Here is a 16663-nt window from a genome sequence, read left to right on the forward strand (position 1 = left end):
AAGAAAAGAAAAAAATAGCTAAAAATCATTAGATCCAATGGCTGCTAATAAAATGGGAACAGAAATGACTGCTGTTTAACCTGGTTTGACTTCCTAAACTACATACATACATGTAGTATTTGGATAAAAATAAGATTTAAAAAAAAAGACCAAAGGCAACAGGGGAGAAAGGAAAAACGCAGTTGTTAAACAGTCAGCTGAAGTGTTCTCATGGAGCTGAAAGAAACAGATCTTGGACAGGTACAAAAGTGTTCTTTTTAGGCAAATGAGAATATACATTATCAAAGGCTAACAGGAAGAATATTGAGAGGACAGATACAGAGACATGTTTCCATGAAGTATACTGTAGGGTTACTAGTTAGGAGGAGGGGCAAGTGTTTGATGAGAAGGAAGAGAAAAAAATAAAATAAATCCAGGTTTAGATAAGATCATTTTCTCCCACACTCAGTTACCTTATTTTGGAGCAATGAAATCAATTTGCAAACTTCCGCCAGTGCAAATTGTTTCACAAACTATTTTCTATGCTTCAAAATCACATAGAAGTTTCTTAAACTGTTTTTTCAATTTTACCACATGGTTCTGTAACTATCTAAAGGATTATTTAAAAAACAAGTAATCTAGAATTGAATATAATTTCTTTAAAAAACATATTGACTAAAACATCAAGCACTTATCCTGTTCCTCTCAAAAAACAAACAACAGGATTTCAAATTTGATCATTTTTTCGTGATAGATTTGTTTTAAAAAATACTCTGAACTTAGTATCTTGCTTACCTGCTCAAACTGCTTCATGGCAAACATGACTTCAGAAAAACTGAAAATCAAATGTTTTTCAAATCTGCTCTCAAATATCTGTGACCAAGGTAAAAAAGATTAATGTAAGCACACAGAGAGTACTTCCCCATCCCCCCAGCAAGCAGCTATAGAAGGGAACGGCAGGCACACTTCACTCAGTGCTCTGTCCAATCGCCCAGCCTTCTCCAAAGGCGCTTCCACAGATGCAAAGGGCTTCTGCTGATTACACAGGGCTCTGCCTAAAGGCTGCTCAACTCTTACCCAGCTACAGTGAGTTATGAAAGCGCAAACAGCATGATTGTATATCTTCCCTCAAAGGGTACTGCAGCGCTCCATTAAGCTAGAAAGAACTTCACCAACCTTTCTATTTTCAATCCCACTTTCAAATTCACTAAAACGCAAATCTCATCAAATCATATCCCTGCTTGGAATTTTTTCAGGGTCCTCCACTAATGCAGGATAAAACCCAACGTAACTTTTCAAAGCCAAGCCAGAGCTTTGCTGATATCATGTCATATCATGTGTCCATGTGCCCAGACTGCAAACATTTATGAACACATGTCTTTCCTGTTCCCTCTCCTAGTATTTGTAACCCGGCTTCTGGCTGGCAGACTGCTTTTCAACCTTCAAGGACTATCCCAAACACAAGTCCTTTGAGAAGCTTTCTCTGTTGCTCAACCCCAGGCAGAAGTAATAGTTAAAATTCAATATATCTCTAATAGACACATTGGCTAGACTATAACTACTCAGTTCCAGGCTCCATTTCTCCAACAACTATCAAAACCTACAGGCATCACTGTTCATCCTGGATTACCCAGCTCATACCCAGCACACGGTAAGCTCTACATATTTGCAGAATATGTATAGATTTAGCTTTTGCCACATTTTGCTTATTTACATTACTGCATACAATTCCCATCTCCTTAACAAGATTATAAATTCCTTCAGGGCAGAGCCTTTGTCACACTTCACTTGCATCCCTCAGAAGGTTTACTCAATGCTAAATATATTATTAACTGCTCAATTAATATGTGTTGAAGTAAATTACTTTTTCTATGGTTTCTTTGATGAGGGTCTCCGGCAAGGAAACATTTTCACCCAGGATCAAAGCAGAAATTACATCCAAGAGGGTCTTGCAGCAAGATGTGGAGAGACTGGCTACTTGCAGTGTTTGAGATAACACCTGCAAAAAGATAAAACAATGTATACTCAGTAATCAGCTTTTAAAAAACAGACTCTTGAGAATATTAAGTTGGGAACTCACCTTACAGATATCAGCAGGCGTGGTTATCTTTGTTCCACTTCCATGTTTTACAAGTATAAGGTATGTTTCCAACAACCTTTTAATCTGTTTAGAACTTTCACAACAGTTAGTTTTTGTTACTTTTGTATGTAGATCCAAGAGTGATTCCTGCAAACAAAGAATTTAACAGAGAGAGTAACTATAAAGTATCAAACTCAACTGTTAATACAATAATAAAAACTGTGTGACAGTTCAACTTTTCCCATTCTTTTGCTTTGGAAGAAAAAGCCACATTTACCAGGAGTCACTAATGGTAACAGCTAACATTGACTAAGTGCCCTGTTCTAAGTGTTTATATATATATTTATTTATTTTGAGATGGAGTTTCCCTCCTGTTGCCCAGACTGGAGTGCAATGGCGCAATTTTGGCTTACCGCAACCTCTGCCTCCCAGGTTCAAGCGATTCTCCTGCCTCAGCCTCCCAAGTAGCTGGGACTACAGGCATGTGCCATTTTGTAGTTTTAGCAGAGACAGGATTTCTCCATGTTGGTCAGGCTGGTCTCAAACTCCCGACCTCAGGTGATCCACCCACCTTGGCCTTCCAAAGTGCTGGGATTACAGGCTTGAGCCACTGTGCCCGGCCCATTCTAAGTTCTGTACAAGTATTCACTCGTCATCCTCACAGAAACCCCGAGGGAGAGAATATCATTACCCCCATTTATTAGATGAAGAGACTGGGGAATCGAGATTTCAAATAATTTTCCCAGGTCACACTAGCAGTAAGTGGAAGGGTCAAGATTCAAATAGGCAGTCTGGCTCCAGAGTCTTCTACTGCATTTCAAGATACCATATCAAATAAAAAATAGCACGAGGGCAGAGGGAAGGAAAATTTTAGTATGTGTAGAGAAGTGTAAATAAAACAATTATAAAATATAACTTCTAGGAGTGCTTTGCAAAACTGAGAGCAGAAAGGGTAAATTCTTAGACTCCTTATCAAAAACCCATCCTTAAAGATTAGAACTCACTTGCAAACACTCAAAAAATGTACCAAAATGTTCCTTGGAGATGTAGGATACAGTGGATTTGACCATGTTTTTGAGTGTTTCTCCAATTAACATCCATGGTAGTTGAATTTCTGTTTCAGTGACAGGTCCTAGCTTTTGCAAAATTAGCTTCACTGCCTGTGGGAATACAAGTCATTAACATTAATATATAAACTCTTATTTTCAAGTATTGCTCTGTGAGTCACCATTGTGATTACATTAGCTAAAAATCAGGCCTGTAATAGTCAAGGATATGGCAACTTTGATGGTTAATAATGTGTCCCAAAAGGAACTTCTAAACTAGGATGGGAATTTTATCATTACAACTGTTCCCTCCCCACCTGCCTTTGCCCATTAATCAATTTATCTTACCCCCTAGCATCCAAAATAAAGAAGACATCAATGACTCGGTAAGTAATATCTCATTGTCCAAGGCCTACATTGGGTAAGCATTGTTACTGAACACCCAACACTCCCCATCCAGGGCTTTCTATCTATTCTAGGTTGTCCTCCCTCCACATCATTTGCCTCATTCTTTTCTACTTTCTGCTTCATCCATCCACATAGACTCTAAGAACCCCTCCCCGTTGTGTACCTGGCCTGTACAGGAGTGAAACATATTTCTAACTCCTTTGCACATTTCAAAGAGCAACTGTCCAACACCTTCGACTTTTTCTGGATGTTTATCAAGATCAAGAAACATTAAATTGAAAAGTGCATTTTTATCAGAGACCTAAAATGTAAAGTAGAAATGGAAAATTATATTCACAAACATAAACATATCCAAATGAAGAACTCTCATTTGCTACTCTACATATTCTTATTTAAATATACTTAGGAAAAAATTGTCAAAGGAACAGACATTTGTAATGATTTCAAACTACTCTAACAGTGTATTCTCACTTGGAATGTCACACAAAAGAGTGAATTCATTGGTATTATGGGAAGATATGCACTATAAAAAACTACAGAAGTCAACATTCTATCTTTTAAAGTAAATAAATTTGTATTTTGTATTGTATACAGTAAAATATTTGCATTTTATGAAATAAAATAAATTTAATATTAATGTTTTTATTACAAAAACCCTCTAAAATTTACTATGAACATTTTATACAAACACAAATGACATCATGCTACCAGTTACTTCCAAGAAACTATTAGAAAAGTTCTTATTAATGTCACAGTTCATGTATTTACTGACTTGAATTAGACAGCACTTTTGACATATACACACTGAAAGCTATCACAAACCTAAATAACAATAGTGACCCAAATTAGATCACATCAATTTGTGAGCAACAAATAAGTCTTACTGTGAGATAAATTCAAAATAGTAACAGATTTCTGTTAAGTAATATACAGATACATAGATAAAATTAGCCCATAGTAACCACATTTTTAAGAGATCTACTTCCATTCATCAGATTATTATTACTATTATTAGTGTGTGTGTGTGAGAGAGAGAGAGAGAGATATGGAATCTCGCTCTGTCGCCCAGGCTGGAGTGCAACGGTGTGATCTTGGTCACTGCAACTTCCACCTCCTGGGCTCAAGCAATTCCTATGTCTCAGCCTCCCGAGTAGCTGGGAGTACAGGTGTACGCCACCATGACCAGCTAATTTTTGCATTTTTAGTAGAGATGGGGTTTTGCCATGTTGGTCAGGCTGATCTCGAACTCCTGACCTCAGGTGATCCATCCACCTCGGCCTCCCAAAGTGAGGCCTATTCATCAGATTCTTGATGATTAGCAACAAACATAAAATATCAGACTAACCTTTCTCATCAAAAAAGTAAAACTTTCAGCAGCAAAATTCCTTATATGTAGTTTCTTATGAGCCAGGAGTGTGCTGTACATGCTATACATGAAAAAAAAATAAGATATGTTTCATTAATCATATAATTTTTATAAATACATACTACATGTCAACAATATGGGCAACAATGTGCTAAGTATGCCAGGAATACACAGCAGGTATCAAACAAATTTAAAATCTCATTCATTTATGGAGACACCCACATGTTGAAAGGAAGACTTGACCACAGACATTAAGAGTCCGAGGACTGGCGGTACTGGTTTTACGAACAAGACTCCATGAAAAGGTGCAATGTGTAATGAATTCTGAATGAAAGAAGAATTAGGTGGGGACCACAGTCCATATTATTGGTATAAAAGCAAGAGTTAAGATGGGGCAGGCGGAAATGATCATGGTCATGACAAGGAGGCTGGTCCATCTAAAAAAGAAAATATGATACAGCAGAGGAGGGCAGCTGTGGATAAAGCTGGTCAGGTAGACAGGTCTAGCTTACATCTGTGTAAGCACTTACTCTGTGTTACTCCATTTAGTCAGCACAATAACTCTATGGGATGGGTACTATTATAATCCCCCCATTCTACAGATAACGAAAGTGAGGCAGAAAGCATAAGCAACTTGCTCAAGGTCAAGCAGCCATGCATCCATAACTAAATAATTACTTATATGTAATCACATTGTTAAATTTGGTCTCCCTAATGATAGAAGGGTATGGAATAGATCTCTCCAATTTTTGCCATAACCCCAATACCTAATAGTTCCTTGCTGACAGCAGGTATTAATAAATGTTGGCTGAATGAGAAATGACTATTTTCAGAAAGATTAATTTGGCAGCAATATACAGGATAAAATAAAGGAGGAAAGAGTCTGGTAATTCAATCAGAAAGCTGCTCAAGTCATACAAGCTTGGGCTACAGGCATGAAAGAGACTGGAAGGAGAGGGAAATGGCAAGGAATGAACTCAGTAGACATTTCAGAAGTCCCTGCAATGAAGCTGAAGACCTTACAGCAGTCCACAGGGCCCTGGATGATCTGGCCCCTTACTACTGCTTCTCTGACATTGCGTAGCTACTCTCGCCCTTATACAGGCTGCTTGGCCACCCACAACTTCTTGCCGGGCATGTGCCCAAGATGTTCTCCCCCTGCTAAAATGTCAACTTTGTGAGAAGAGGGATTTTTATCTGTTTTACCTGTGACTGCATCTCAAGCGCCTGACATACAGACAGTGTCCAATAAATATTTACTGAGCAAATGCGTGAATGACAGAATCAAGAGGATGTGGACACCTCTGAAGACAACTGGGTCAATGATGTCTCTGATATGCCAAAACTCGGAGACAGGAAGAATGTTAGTATTAATGATAGAAAATGGGCAACCAAACAGGGCCTGGCATATGGTAGACACTCAACACCTATTTACTGAACACATGAATGAATATACAGATAAGAGGAGTTGATTTAACAATAAGTGTTGAGTTCAGTTTCAGTAATATGCAAGTAAAAACAGCCAAGCTACTGAAGTTGTCATACCAAAAGCAAATAAATTTAGAACTGAAGAGCCTGACTTAGGAGACATAAAAGTGGCAGTTTTTATGACAGCTGAAATCACAAAACTAAATCAATTATTCCCCAAAGACCTTGTTGGTTGTTTAATGAGATAATATTGGTTTCTAACATATTTTACCAAAAGCTTCATAGGGAACTAGTAAAAGTTGGAAAAAGATTTCTTTCTCTTTCTTCATTCAAAGTTCCTAAAAGAGAAGGGTGGGCTGAGTGAAAGGGGTGGCATAAAACAAAGTCTATCATCCCATACCATACACACACCATTTATTGGGGGGTAAGAGGCTGATGACTGATATTAAACATTCCTGTGGCAATTACAGAACATGAAAACAACCAGAAGACCAGGTGGAAAATCCCACCAAACCCCAGACTTAAACAGATAGTAAGACAATCTTTGCTTACTTTAAACAAAAGGCTACTACGAAATTCATTCTCTTTCCTTGTCCATGTTTACTCACAAATACTGAGTGTCTCTTTCAGCTTAGGAAGTATTAGTGACTGAGGAAATGTCAATGTTTAAAAGGTTCTTAGCCTGTCTTAAACCTCACTTAAACCAGGTGTAGAGAGGACAGCAATACATTATAACCAAACAATTCTGGTAAAAGTTGTGTGACACAGGTGGTTAAAAAATGCCAAGAGGATAGAGAGTATAAAGTTTTATTAATACCTCTAGCAAAGGTGCCTGTTTGTGGAGGCTGTAGGGACCAAGTCAGGCCTTCACGGGTGGGTAAACTTTCAGTAGCTGGAGAGGAGAGATGGTTATGGCAACTCAGAATGGCAGACTAGATTGTGGACCACTTTGGCTGGAGCATCAACTTTGTACATGGAAACAATTAGGCACTGAGCTGGCAAAGTGGTTTGGAGTCAGAGAGAAGCCAGAGAAAAAGAAGCAGGCAATTAAAAAACGTACTAGAGAGAGAAAGCGGTTACCTGTATATATTGGACATGTCCTTCACCATCAGTCTCCACAGGTACTTATAAAGATATGACAACGAGGTAAAAGCCCATTCTAACAACTCTGTGTCCTGAGTCTCCAGGATCGAGGTGATAGTCAAAAAAAACTCTGGAAAGTGTGGGTAGAAATCCATCTGCAGATCTCGTGCCAACTGTACAACCAAACTGGATTAAAAAAAAGAAGCAACTGATTATGTGGATTTTTTTTTAAAGGCTGCAAATCTACTTAACGATACTAGGTGGCCTACGATCATAGGATTAATTAAATAAAAATAATTCTAATTCAAGTCTGAAAATTTATAAAACTCTTTAAATCTTAAGACCTCAGCAAAGAAATCAGGCAAGAAGTTACATTCCATCACAAGTTGTAGCCAACTGTTCCTATAATGTCAAAGAAAAATGGGATTATTTTAGTACATAACAAAAGCAAAATTATACCCCAAGATTCTACTTTATGGTAATGCACCCATTCCTAACAGAAAAGGAACATCCTTCTTGTTTCTAAATTATGAACACCTGATCTGAGGCATATGTAGCTTTGAAACACAATCTGAAAAATCAGACAAATAGAGTTATGAGCTTTCTCTCAAGATGCTACTTACTCCAAAAGGGGCTGATAAGCAAAACTGTTCTTAACTTGCAGGTGAGTCTTCAAACTCTGAACTATCTCGTTTTGATGATAGACCAACTGATTGAATGATTGGCATTTGTCAATAACTTCTTTGTAAAATTTTCCTGAGTGGGGGAAAAAAAAATACGTTCTTTTCTATCACACAACTATTCAGCTGTAAGGAACATATAAAGTGCAAACTATGGGTGAATAAAATAGAAACAAAACAGAAAATACCAAAGTGCTCCGTGAGGTTTAATTCTCTCCATTTCAGCAGACCCTCAAAAAAGTAGGTTTCAACCTCCTGTCAAGATTAAAACAGTCCATTAATCAAATAACTCTAAGAAAGCAATGATCAAAGTAAGTAGAATAATGATACATTAATATCTTAAGACAATGATACTGAAGAGCTTAAAAACTCCTTTTACTTTTTTAAAATGCCATTCAGTAACACACTTTAAAAAGCAATCAGAAGTTATCAATAGATCACTTATAAAATACTGTTTTGTTGATTTGGTTGCAGCAAATAATTTTCTGGAGCCTATATATATTGTCCACTAAGGGAAAAGTATTTTCTGTGTTTTTTTATAATTTTAGGCAAAGAATAAGGTGTTGCTTCTTTAGTTTCTTCATTCTGCTTTTAGAAATATGAATTACTACAACCTTATAAAGAAGTAATATGGCATTCCTATTAAAATTCAACAGAGTTATACTCTTTGACCCAGGTAGTTCTTGTAAGGTTTGCAAGCCTAGAAGTAAAAGATGTTTATTCAGTTTAACTACAGTGTGGGGAAACATTACACAGCCTAAAATATCTGACAATAGGAAAATGGTTGGAATATCCTGTGGTCTATATATACTAAGGTGTATTATGTGGTTACTAAAAAGAGTTATATCTCTATTGAACTAGAACCACACTGATGATATGCCCCCAAAACGATAAAAGCAAGTTATGCAGTGAGAGGGTATGGTAGGATTCAATTTTCCTTAAAAAACAAAAACAAAAAAAAACCCTCTACAAATGTTTGCACATACGAACATGAGAGGACAGTATGGAAGAATACTATGCTGAACTGTCAGTGTTGGCTTCCTTGGGAATTAGGGGTGGGAGGAGTGAGATAATGGGCTTCTCATAAGTTTATCACTGTTACTTAACTTGTTAACATGGTATCAATTACTTTGTACTTTGAAGGGTAAAGGCAATAAATTATCATACATGTATGACATGTATGTATACACGTAGGTGTGTATGTGTGTGTATAGATGTATAAATAAATGCATACCCCCCAAAAAAATCATTCTACCAAAAAGATACATGCACTCGTATGTTCATCTCTGCACTATCCACAATAGCAGAGACATTGAATTGGTCCACGTGTCCATCAACAGTACATTGTATAAAGAAAATATAGTACATACACACCATGGAATACTATATGCCATAAAAAAGAATGAAATCATGTCCTTTGCAGCAACGTGGATACAGCTAGAGTCCATAATACTAAGCAAATTAACATAGGAACAGAAAACCAAATACTGCATGTTCTCGCTTATAAGTGGGAGCTAAATATTGAGTACACATAGACATAAATATAAGAACAATGGACACTGTGGATTTACTAGAGGGTGGAGTAAGTGGGGATAGGTTAAAAAAAACTACTTGTTGGGTACTATGCTCACTACCTGGGGGACAGGATCCATACTCCAAACCTCAGCATCACACAATATTCTCATGTAACAAACCTACACATGTACCCTCTGTATCTAAAATCAAAGTTGAACTAAAAATAAAAATATGTGTTTAGAGAGAGAGAGAGAAACAGAGAGAGAATAAACACATAAGCACACATGCAAACAGCATGCCAAATCTACAATCTCAAAAAAAAAAAAAAAAATCCTTAAACTGTTCTTTGGAAATCTTTAAAATCAATAGTTAGGCAGAATAGATACTATGTAACCACAAAAATTAGAAACTAAAAATTTTTTTTAAAAAAGGCAGAAAAGAAAGAGAATCCCATTAAATTTTGTTTTAGGATGGGGATGATGGCTCATGCCTGTAATCCCAACACTGGGAGGCTGAGGCAGGAAGAGCATTTGTTTTTTTTTGTTGTTTTTTTTTGTTTTGTTTTTTTTGAGACGGAGTCTCGCTCTGTCACCCAGGCTGGAGTGCAGTGGCCAGATCTCAGCTCACTGAAAGCTCTGCCTCCCGGGTTTACGCCATTCTCCTGCCTCAGCCTCTCGAGTAGCTGGGACTACAGGCGCCCACCACATCGCCCGGCCAATTTTTTTTTGTATTTTTTTAGTAGAGACGGGGTTTCACCGTGTTAGCCAGGATGGTCTCGATCTCCTGACCTCGTGATCCACCCGTCTTGGCCTCCCAAAGTGCTGGGATTACAGGCTTGAGCCACCACACCCGGCCAGGAAGAGCATTTGAGCCTAGGAGTTTGAGACTAGCCTAGGCAACAACACGAGATCCTATCTCTATTTTTCAAAAGTAAAACTAAAGAAATTTTTTGTTGTTGTTTTCATGTCCTTTAAGGCATTTTCATGTCCTTTAAGGCAGAAGGAAAATATGCAACACAGTTTAAAACTTAAATGCAGAACGCATTTCTAGCCTAGCACAGACCTGGCACATGTCAGCTATGTGTGAGAGACCATGTTGCGTCCTTTTGCAAGGTAACTCTGGAGCTCCTTTCACCAAGAGACGGAGTCTATTTCCTCACCCTTTGAATCTGGCCTGGCCTCCTGACTCGCTTTGACTAATAACATGCAATGAAAGTGACTCTGTGATGACCAAAGCAAAACTTTATGAGGCCTTGACAGCTTCTGCCTTCACTCTATTGAAAAGATTCTGCCACCATGAAAAAAAGCCTAGTCTAGCTTATCGGGGAATAGGAGGCCATGAAAAGAAAAGAACTAAGATCAACAAGCCACAGCCAACTGTCAGACAGGTGACAGAGGCCATTCTGGACTATCCAGTCCAGGATTCTAATTTCAGGCTGTCTTCTCTGCCTCAACACTCTACCTCTTGATATTTTCAACTTCTCCTGTGGCTTAAACTATTAACCATATTCTAAATGCCAAATCTGTAATTTCACCTCTGAAGTCACCTATACTCCACATCCATATATACAAACATCTTTTGGACACTATCATTTGGATGGCCACAGGTATTTCAAACTCAAATCCCAAATGGAACTAATGATCTTATCTTTACAACCTTGTGCTCCTTTACCTATAAATATATCTTGATGAGTAACATCTTCAACCATTCAGCCTTAACCTCATTGTCTTCCTTGCTGCAAACCCAGTAGGTCACAAGTCCTATCCATTCATTCTACTTCCTCAATATCTCTGGAATCCTTCTCTTCTCTCTATCTTGATTGCTGCTACCATAATCATTTCTTACTTAGATCACAGTCAAATCTTCACAACTGGACAACTGAGATTGGATCTCCAAGTTAAAGGCATGTTACACAGGACCTTAAAGGGCTAGCAGAGGAATCATGACATGATGCAGGACTGCAGTCCTGCTCTTTTCTCCACACTAAAGTCACAGAGATTGAAAATTTAAACCCGATCATGTCATTCATTCCCCTGCTTAGAGTCCTAGAACTCTAAGTCCCTACAGCTTCAGGATAAAACTCCAACTTAGCTTGACATATGAAGCCCTTTATGATCCTTGCCTACCTCTCCAGCTTTATCTCATCAGCTGCCTCCTTGCCCCATCCCAGTCACCATGAATACAAAAAAAAACACCCTATACACACCTATAACCACACTGGACTGCTTTGCAGTTTCTTGAATGTGACATGCATTCTCTAGCTTCTGTTCCTTTATATAGGCTTCTCCCTCAGCCTGGAAGAGCCTTTCCTGTCCTCTTTACCATGCTAAAACCTATATAAACAAGATTCAATTCAGGTGTCACCTCATCTAGATCACCTTTTTTGACACCCCTAAAGAATGTAGGTTAGGTTCCCTTTACTATGAGTTCCCAAAGCACAATGTGCTCACCTAGACAACATCATTTAACACATTGAATTTACATGGTGGAGATAATGCATTCAAAGACACAGTGAGTGGAGTCTGATTATAGTAAAGTGAAGAACAGTAAGAACTGAGATTGGATCTCCAAGGCATAGGCATGTTACACAGGACCTTAAAAAGCTAGGAGGAATAATGACATGATGCAGAAAAAGACTTCTGCATAAAAGGATGACAAGGCCGGGTGCGGTGGCTCACACCTGTAATCCCAGCACTTTGGGAGGCCAAGGCGAGCGGATCACGAGGTCAGGAGATTGAGACCATCCTGGCCAACATGGTGAAACCCCGTCTCTAGTCTCTACTAAAACTGCAAAAATTAGCTGGGTGTGGTGGTGCGCACGTGTAATCCCAGCTACTCAGGAGGTTGAGGCAGGAGAATCGCTTGAACCTGTGAGGCGGAGATTGCAGTGAGCCAAGATCACGCCACTGCACTCCAACCTGGAGACAGAGCGAGACTCTGTCTCAGAAAAAAATAAAAAATAAAAATAAATAAATAAATAAAAATAAAATAAAGGGATGACAGAGTCAGAGTATGGTTAGAACTGGAAAATATTATGTAGTCTAGCCCCTTTATTTTTATAAAGGAGAAAATTAAGTCCCGGGAAAAGGGCTTGCTCAAAATCACTTTAAAGTTACAGTTTCAGGAATATGGATCTGCAGCAGTGCTTGGAATGCATATGGGAAAGGGAGAGGCTAGAATCACAAAAGTCAGTTGAAAGTCAAGTCACTTGTCTAATAGAGCTTCACCGAATAGAACTTTCTGCAAAGATGAAAATGTTCCAATTCTATATTTATTCAATATGTTAGCAACTAGCCACATTTGAGCACTCACATTTTAAACTTACTTTAAATCCAATTTGTCATGTGTAGCTACTGTATGAAACAGCACAGGTCTAATGCATTTCATGCCCAAAAAGGAATACCTTGAAAAACAATTCACTTCTACTAACAGAAGAAACTAAAACACCATGAACACTTGGAAGATTGGCTAGTATCACATTCTCTTACCTCCTCATAGCTTGCAGTTCTATCAATCCGGTGAATAATATCAATATTCACATTCCCCAGTCGTTCAGCAAATGTAAGAAACTGGAAGGGAAAGTATATTTAAGATACATAATTATTTAATATTTATCAGATCTTTAATATCTATTTGAATGCTGCATGTAGGCATCTCTAATCACAAAGGATAAGTGGAAAAATAAACTGAAAAACACAGGGCCGTAAACAAACGTACTGCACCATTCAAAGATAATGAATACTTCTGTTTGCATAATTTCTCTCAGCTATGTCATTTCAAATAAAATTTCCATTGCTAGACTGATGAGCCTAGGTGGATGCTGGCAATTAGTCTCGCTAGATCTGTTAGGTTTCATACCCTCCCATAAGCATGGGGACATAGCAAAGTCGCTGCAACAAAAGTGTTTTTAAACATATACAGACCTGTGATTGTATCCTAACGAAGACCTGGAAGCTATCTACCAAGGGGCCAACAGAGAAAGCGCTGTATAGTTGCCCTTAGCTGGGAATCACTCACTGCCAGCCAGCTCGCCCAATTCGGTCTTTAAAGATAAAAGACCAGGGGAGAATCGGTCCTAAGCAATCTCCTGGAATAGTGAATTTAATTCTGGACCACAAGAAATTCCCAGGACTGGCCAGACACCATAAAATATGGGTGAAACTTGCTGTCCAGACTTCTTTCCTCCCCCAACCCATGTTTACTACATCCAGAGTCTCCCTCTTTCGCCGGAGCCTCCGGGCAAGTGACACACTCGGCCCAGAAGTCTGAGGCCCCTGGAGTCTAGCTCAGAGCCTGTCTCACGACTCAAGCAGCGGAGACCCGCGGCTCCCTGCCCAACCTCCGGCGCTCACCCGGTAGGTGTTCTCCGTCTTGTGGGAAACGGGCTTTGTCTTCATGGCTGCAGAGGGGCAGTGGCCCGCGACGGCCTCGGGAGGGTCGAAGGGATGCAACCGACAGCAAGGAGGGGAAAGAGGCTCACAGGCGGTAGTCTCCGATTCCCAAATGCCCAGACTTTCTCACGTGCGACTTGAGCCCCTGGGCGCCGCCATGTTGGAGACAAGGAGGAGCCTGAGTGGGTCACGTGGACGGAAAAAAAGAACGGAGCAGGCGCAGCCTTTGGCAGGGGCCTACAGGAGGCGGGGCTGCGCACATAAGGGCGGGAGTTTGGGGGAGGTGTCCTTTTCACACCCATTGGTAAAGGTTTAGAAGATAAATGTATTTTCATTATAAAATAAAGCATACCTGTCATCATTATCAACTGTCCCATCATCATTACTGTCCCTCACTATGTACCCTGCACCGTGCAAAGATCCTTTTATCCATAATTTCACAGTAAAGCTTATTAGCGATGTTAATACAAAGCAGGCACTGCATCTATCTATATATCTATATCTATCTCTCTGTATGTAGAGAGATAGATAGATTTTTTTTTTTTTTTTTTTTGAGACGGAGTCTCACTCTGTCACCCAGGCTGGATGGAGTGCAGTGGCGCGATCTCGGCTCACTGCAATCTCCGCCTTCCTAGTTCAAGCAGTTCTCCTGCCTCAGCCTCTCAAGTAGCTGGGACTACAGGCGCACGCCGCCACGCCCGGCTAATTTTTCTGTATTTTAGTAGAGACGGGGTTTCACCTTTTTGCCCAGGCTAGTCGCGAACTCCTGAGCTCAGGCAATCCGCCCGCCTCAGCTTCCCAAAGTGCTGGGATTACGGGTGTGAGCCACCACTAACCGGCCGGTACTGTGTATGTTTTTAAGCCAATTTGACACAAGAGGAAACCAAGGTTGTGCAGCTGGTAACTGGTAGTCTTCACTCAGACTCTAAATTTTGGTATTCTTAACCACTATGCTGTAAATAAAATTGAAAAATAGAGAAGGAGTTTTAAAGAAAAATCTTTTAACTTCACACACAACCACTGTTAATGTTTGGTGTTTTTCCCACGCCTTTAATGTCTACGCGTAGCATATTGTTAAGCATAATTGTACAGTTATATATATATGTACAATTTTAAAAAATAATTTAAAAATATAATTATTTCCCCCATTTTACATTCATTCATTCATTCAACAACTATTTCTTCAGAGTCCGCTGTGGACCAGGTACTGTTCTGGGAGCCGAACAAGAAAGGCAATAATAGTATTAATAATTATTTGAAAGTATTCACAGCCTCCAATTCCTGAGCTAAAGTGAGCCTCCCACCTCAGCCTCCCAAGTAGTTAGGACTACAGGCATGTGCCACCACACCCGGCTCTTTTATTATCATTATTGTTATTTGTAGAGATGGGATCTTGCTACATTGCCCAGGCTGGTATCAAACTTCTGGACTCAAACAGTCCTGTTGCCTTGGCCTCCCAAAGTGCTGGGATTACAGGAGTGAGCCACTACACCCAGACTGGAAATACTTAGTCTGAGATGCTTACATTTTTGTCCAGGAGTGATGTTAAGTAGACAATTGGATACATTGTTGTACAGAGGTCACTGTAGCAGTCTGGGCTGCAGATGTGACTTAAATATACCTAAATACCTCAAGTGTGAGGCATTTGTGACTGGGAAAGAGAGCCAGTAAGGTAGAAACAGACTAGTTATGGCATAGAAGCAGAGCTGGTGTCCAACTATACTGCAAGTTCGAGGATAGAGAAGTGGTTGCTGGATCTGACAAGGTGAAGGTCACTGGTGACCTTGATAAGTACAGTCTAGTTGGAAGAAAGGAGCGAAATATGCATGGATTGAGGAGGTAATCAGAGTTGAGAAAGTGGACAGAACACTTTCAAACTGTTGTTGGCATTATAGCATCAACATTTTCTGTGTCACCACAGGATTGTTCTAAATATTTTAATGCCTCCATAGCATTTATAGATTTTTTTATAATAAAATATTGACGTGCCTAATGTTCCATTGGCTTTCAGTAGGCTAATAATTGGTCCTTTTTTTTTTCTTTAAGCCTTTTATGGGTCACAGATCCCTCAGGGAAATCTAAGAAAGCTGTAGAACTTCTCCCAGAAAGAGGCAAAGAAGTTCATCCACACTAAAATGTGCACATTTCAGAGAGTTAGAACCCTGCAGTTAACTGAGGGTAGAAGCCGCCACTCTAAGCAATATTTTCCCAACCTGTTGCCAAAATCACCCCCACATCACTGTGCCATTTTCCTTCTCTGCAATTTATTTTTGGTAATGGAATTAACTGGACAATAAGGAGTGAAGAGAAAAATCAAAGAAACTGAAAGAACTGACGCAAGTTATATTGACCATTTATTGTTTGCATTGTTCTTCATTACATGACCTTCATACATTGACTTGACTCTAACTGGCTTAACAATACGTCAATAGAACACGGTGGTTGAGAGCATAGAAGCTGGAACCAGGTTGTCTGGAGGTAATCCTGGTTCTGCCATTTATTAGTTGGGTCAATTACCCTTTCAGTGTGACATTTCCGTATATGTAAATGAAGCTAACAAAAGTACCTACCTCATGGGTGGTGGCTGTGCAGAGTAAATAAGGTAATGTATAAAAGATGCTTAGAATGTGCCAGGCACCATAATTGTGCAACCTCAGAAATTAGTTAACCTTTCTGAGACCCAATTT

General features: G+C 39.3%; 1 protein-coding gene across 1 annotated transcript in view; it reads right to left on the reverse strand.

Moving 5' to 3' along the window:
* Positions 1-14156, reverse strand: part of UTP20 (UTP20, small subunit (SSU) processome component, homolog (yeast)) — a 131274-nt gene extending 117118 nt beyond the window's left edge. Inside the window, exons 1-11 of the mRNA XM_011966643.1 lie at positions 13938-14156; positions 13074-13154; positions 8259-8325; positions 8014-8146; positions 7388-7576; positions 4859-4940; positions 3677-3814; positions 3064-3219; positions 2060-2206; positions 1844-1978; positions 775-852 (exon numbers count right to left, since the gene is read on the reverse strand). Coding sequence (XP_011822033.1) covers positions 775-852; positions 1844-1978; positions 2060-2206; positions 3064-3219; positions 3677-3814; positions 4859-4940; positions 7388-7576; positions 8014-8146; positions 8259-8325; positions 13074-13154; positions 13938-13982 — 1251 coding nt within the window. The 5' untranslated portion in view covers positions 13983-14156. The remainder of the gene's footprint in view (positions 1-774; positions 853-1843; positions 1979-2059; positions 2207-3063; positions 3220-3676; positions 3815-4858; positions 4941-7387; positions 7577-8013; positions 8147-8258; positions 8326-13073; positions 13155-13937) is intronic.
* Positions 14157-16663: the final 2507 nt, after the last annotated feature.

Source organism: Mandrillus leucophaeus, unplaced genomic scaffold (genome assembly GCF_000951045.1).
Source record: "Mandrillus leucophaeus isolate KB7577 unplaced genomic scaffold, Mleu.le_1.0 Scaffold768, whole genome shotgun sequence".
Classification (NCBI taxonomy): domain Eukaryota; kingdom Metazoa; phylum Chordata; class Mammalia; order Primates; family Cercopithecidae; genus Mandrillus; species Mandrillus leucophaeus.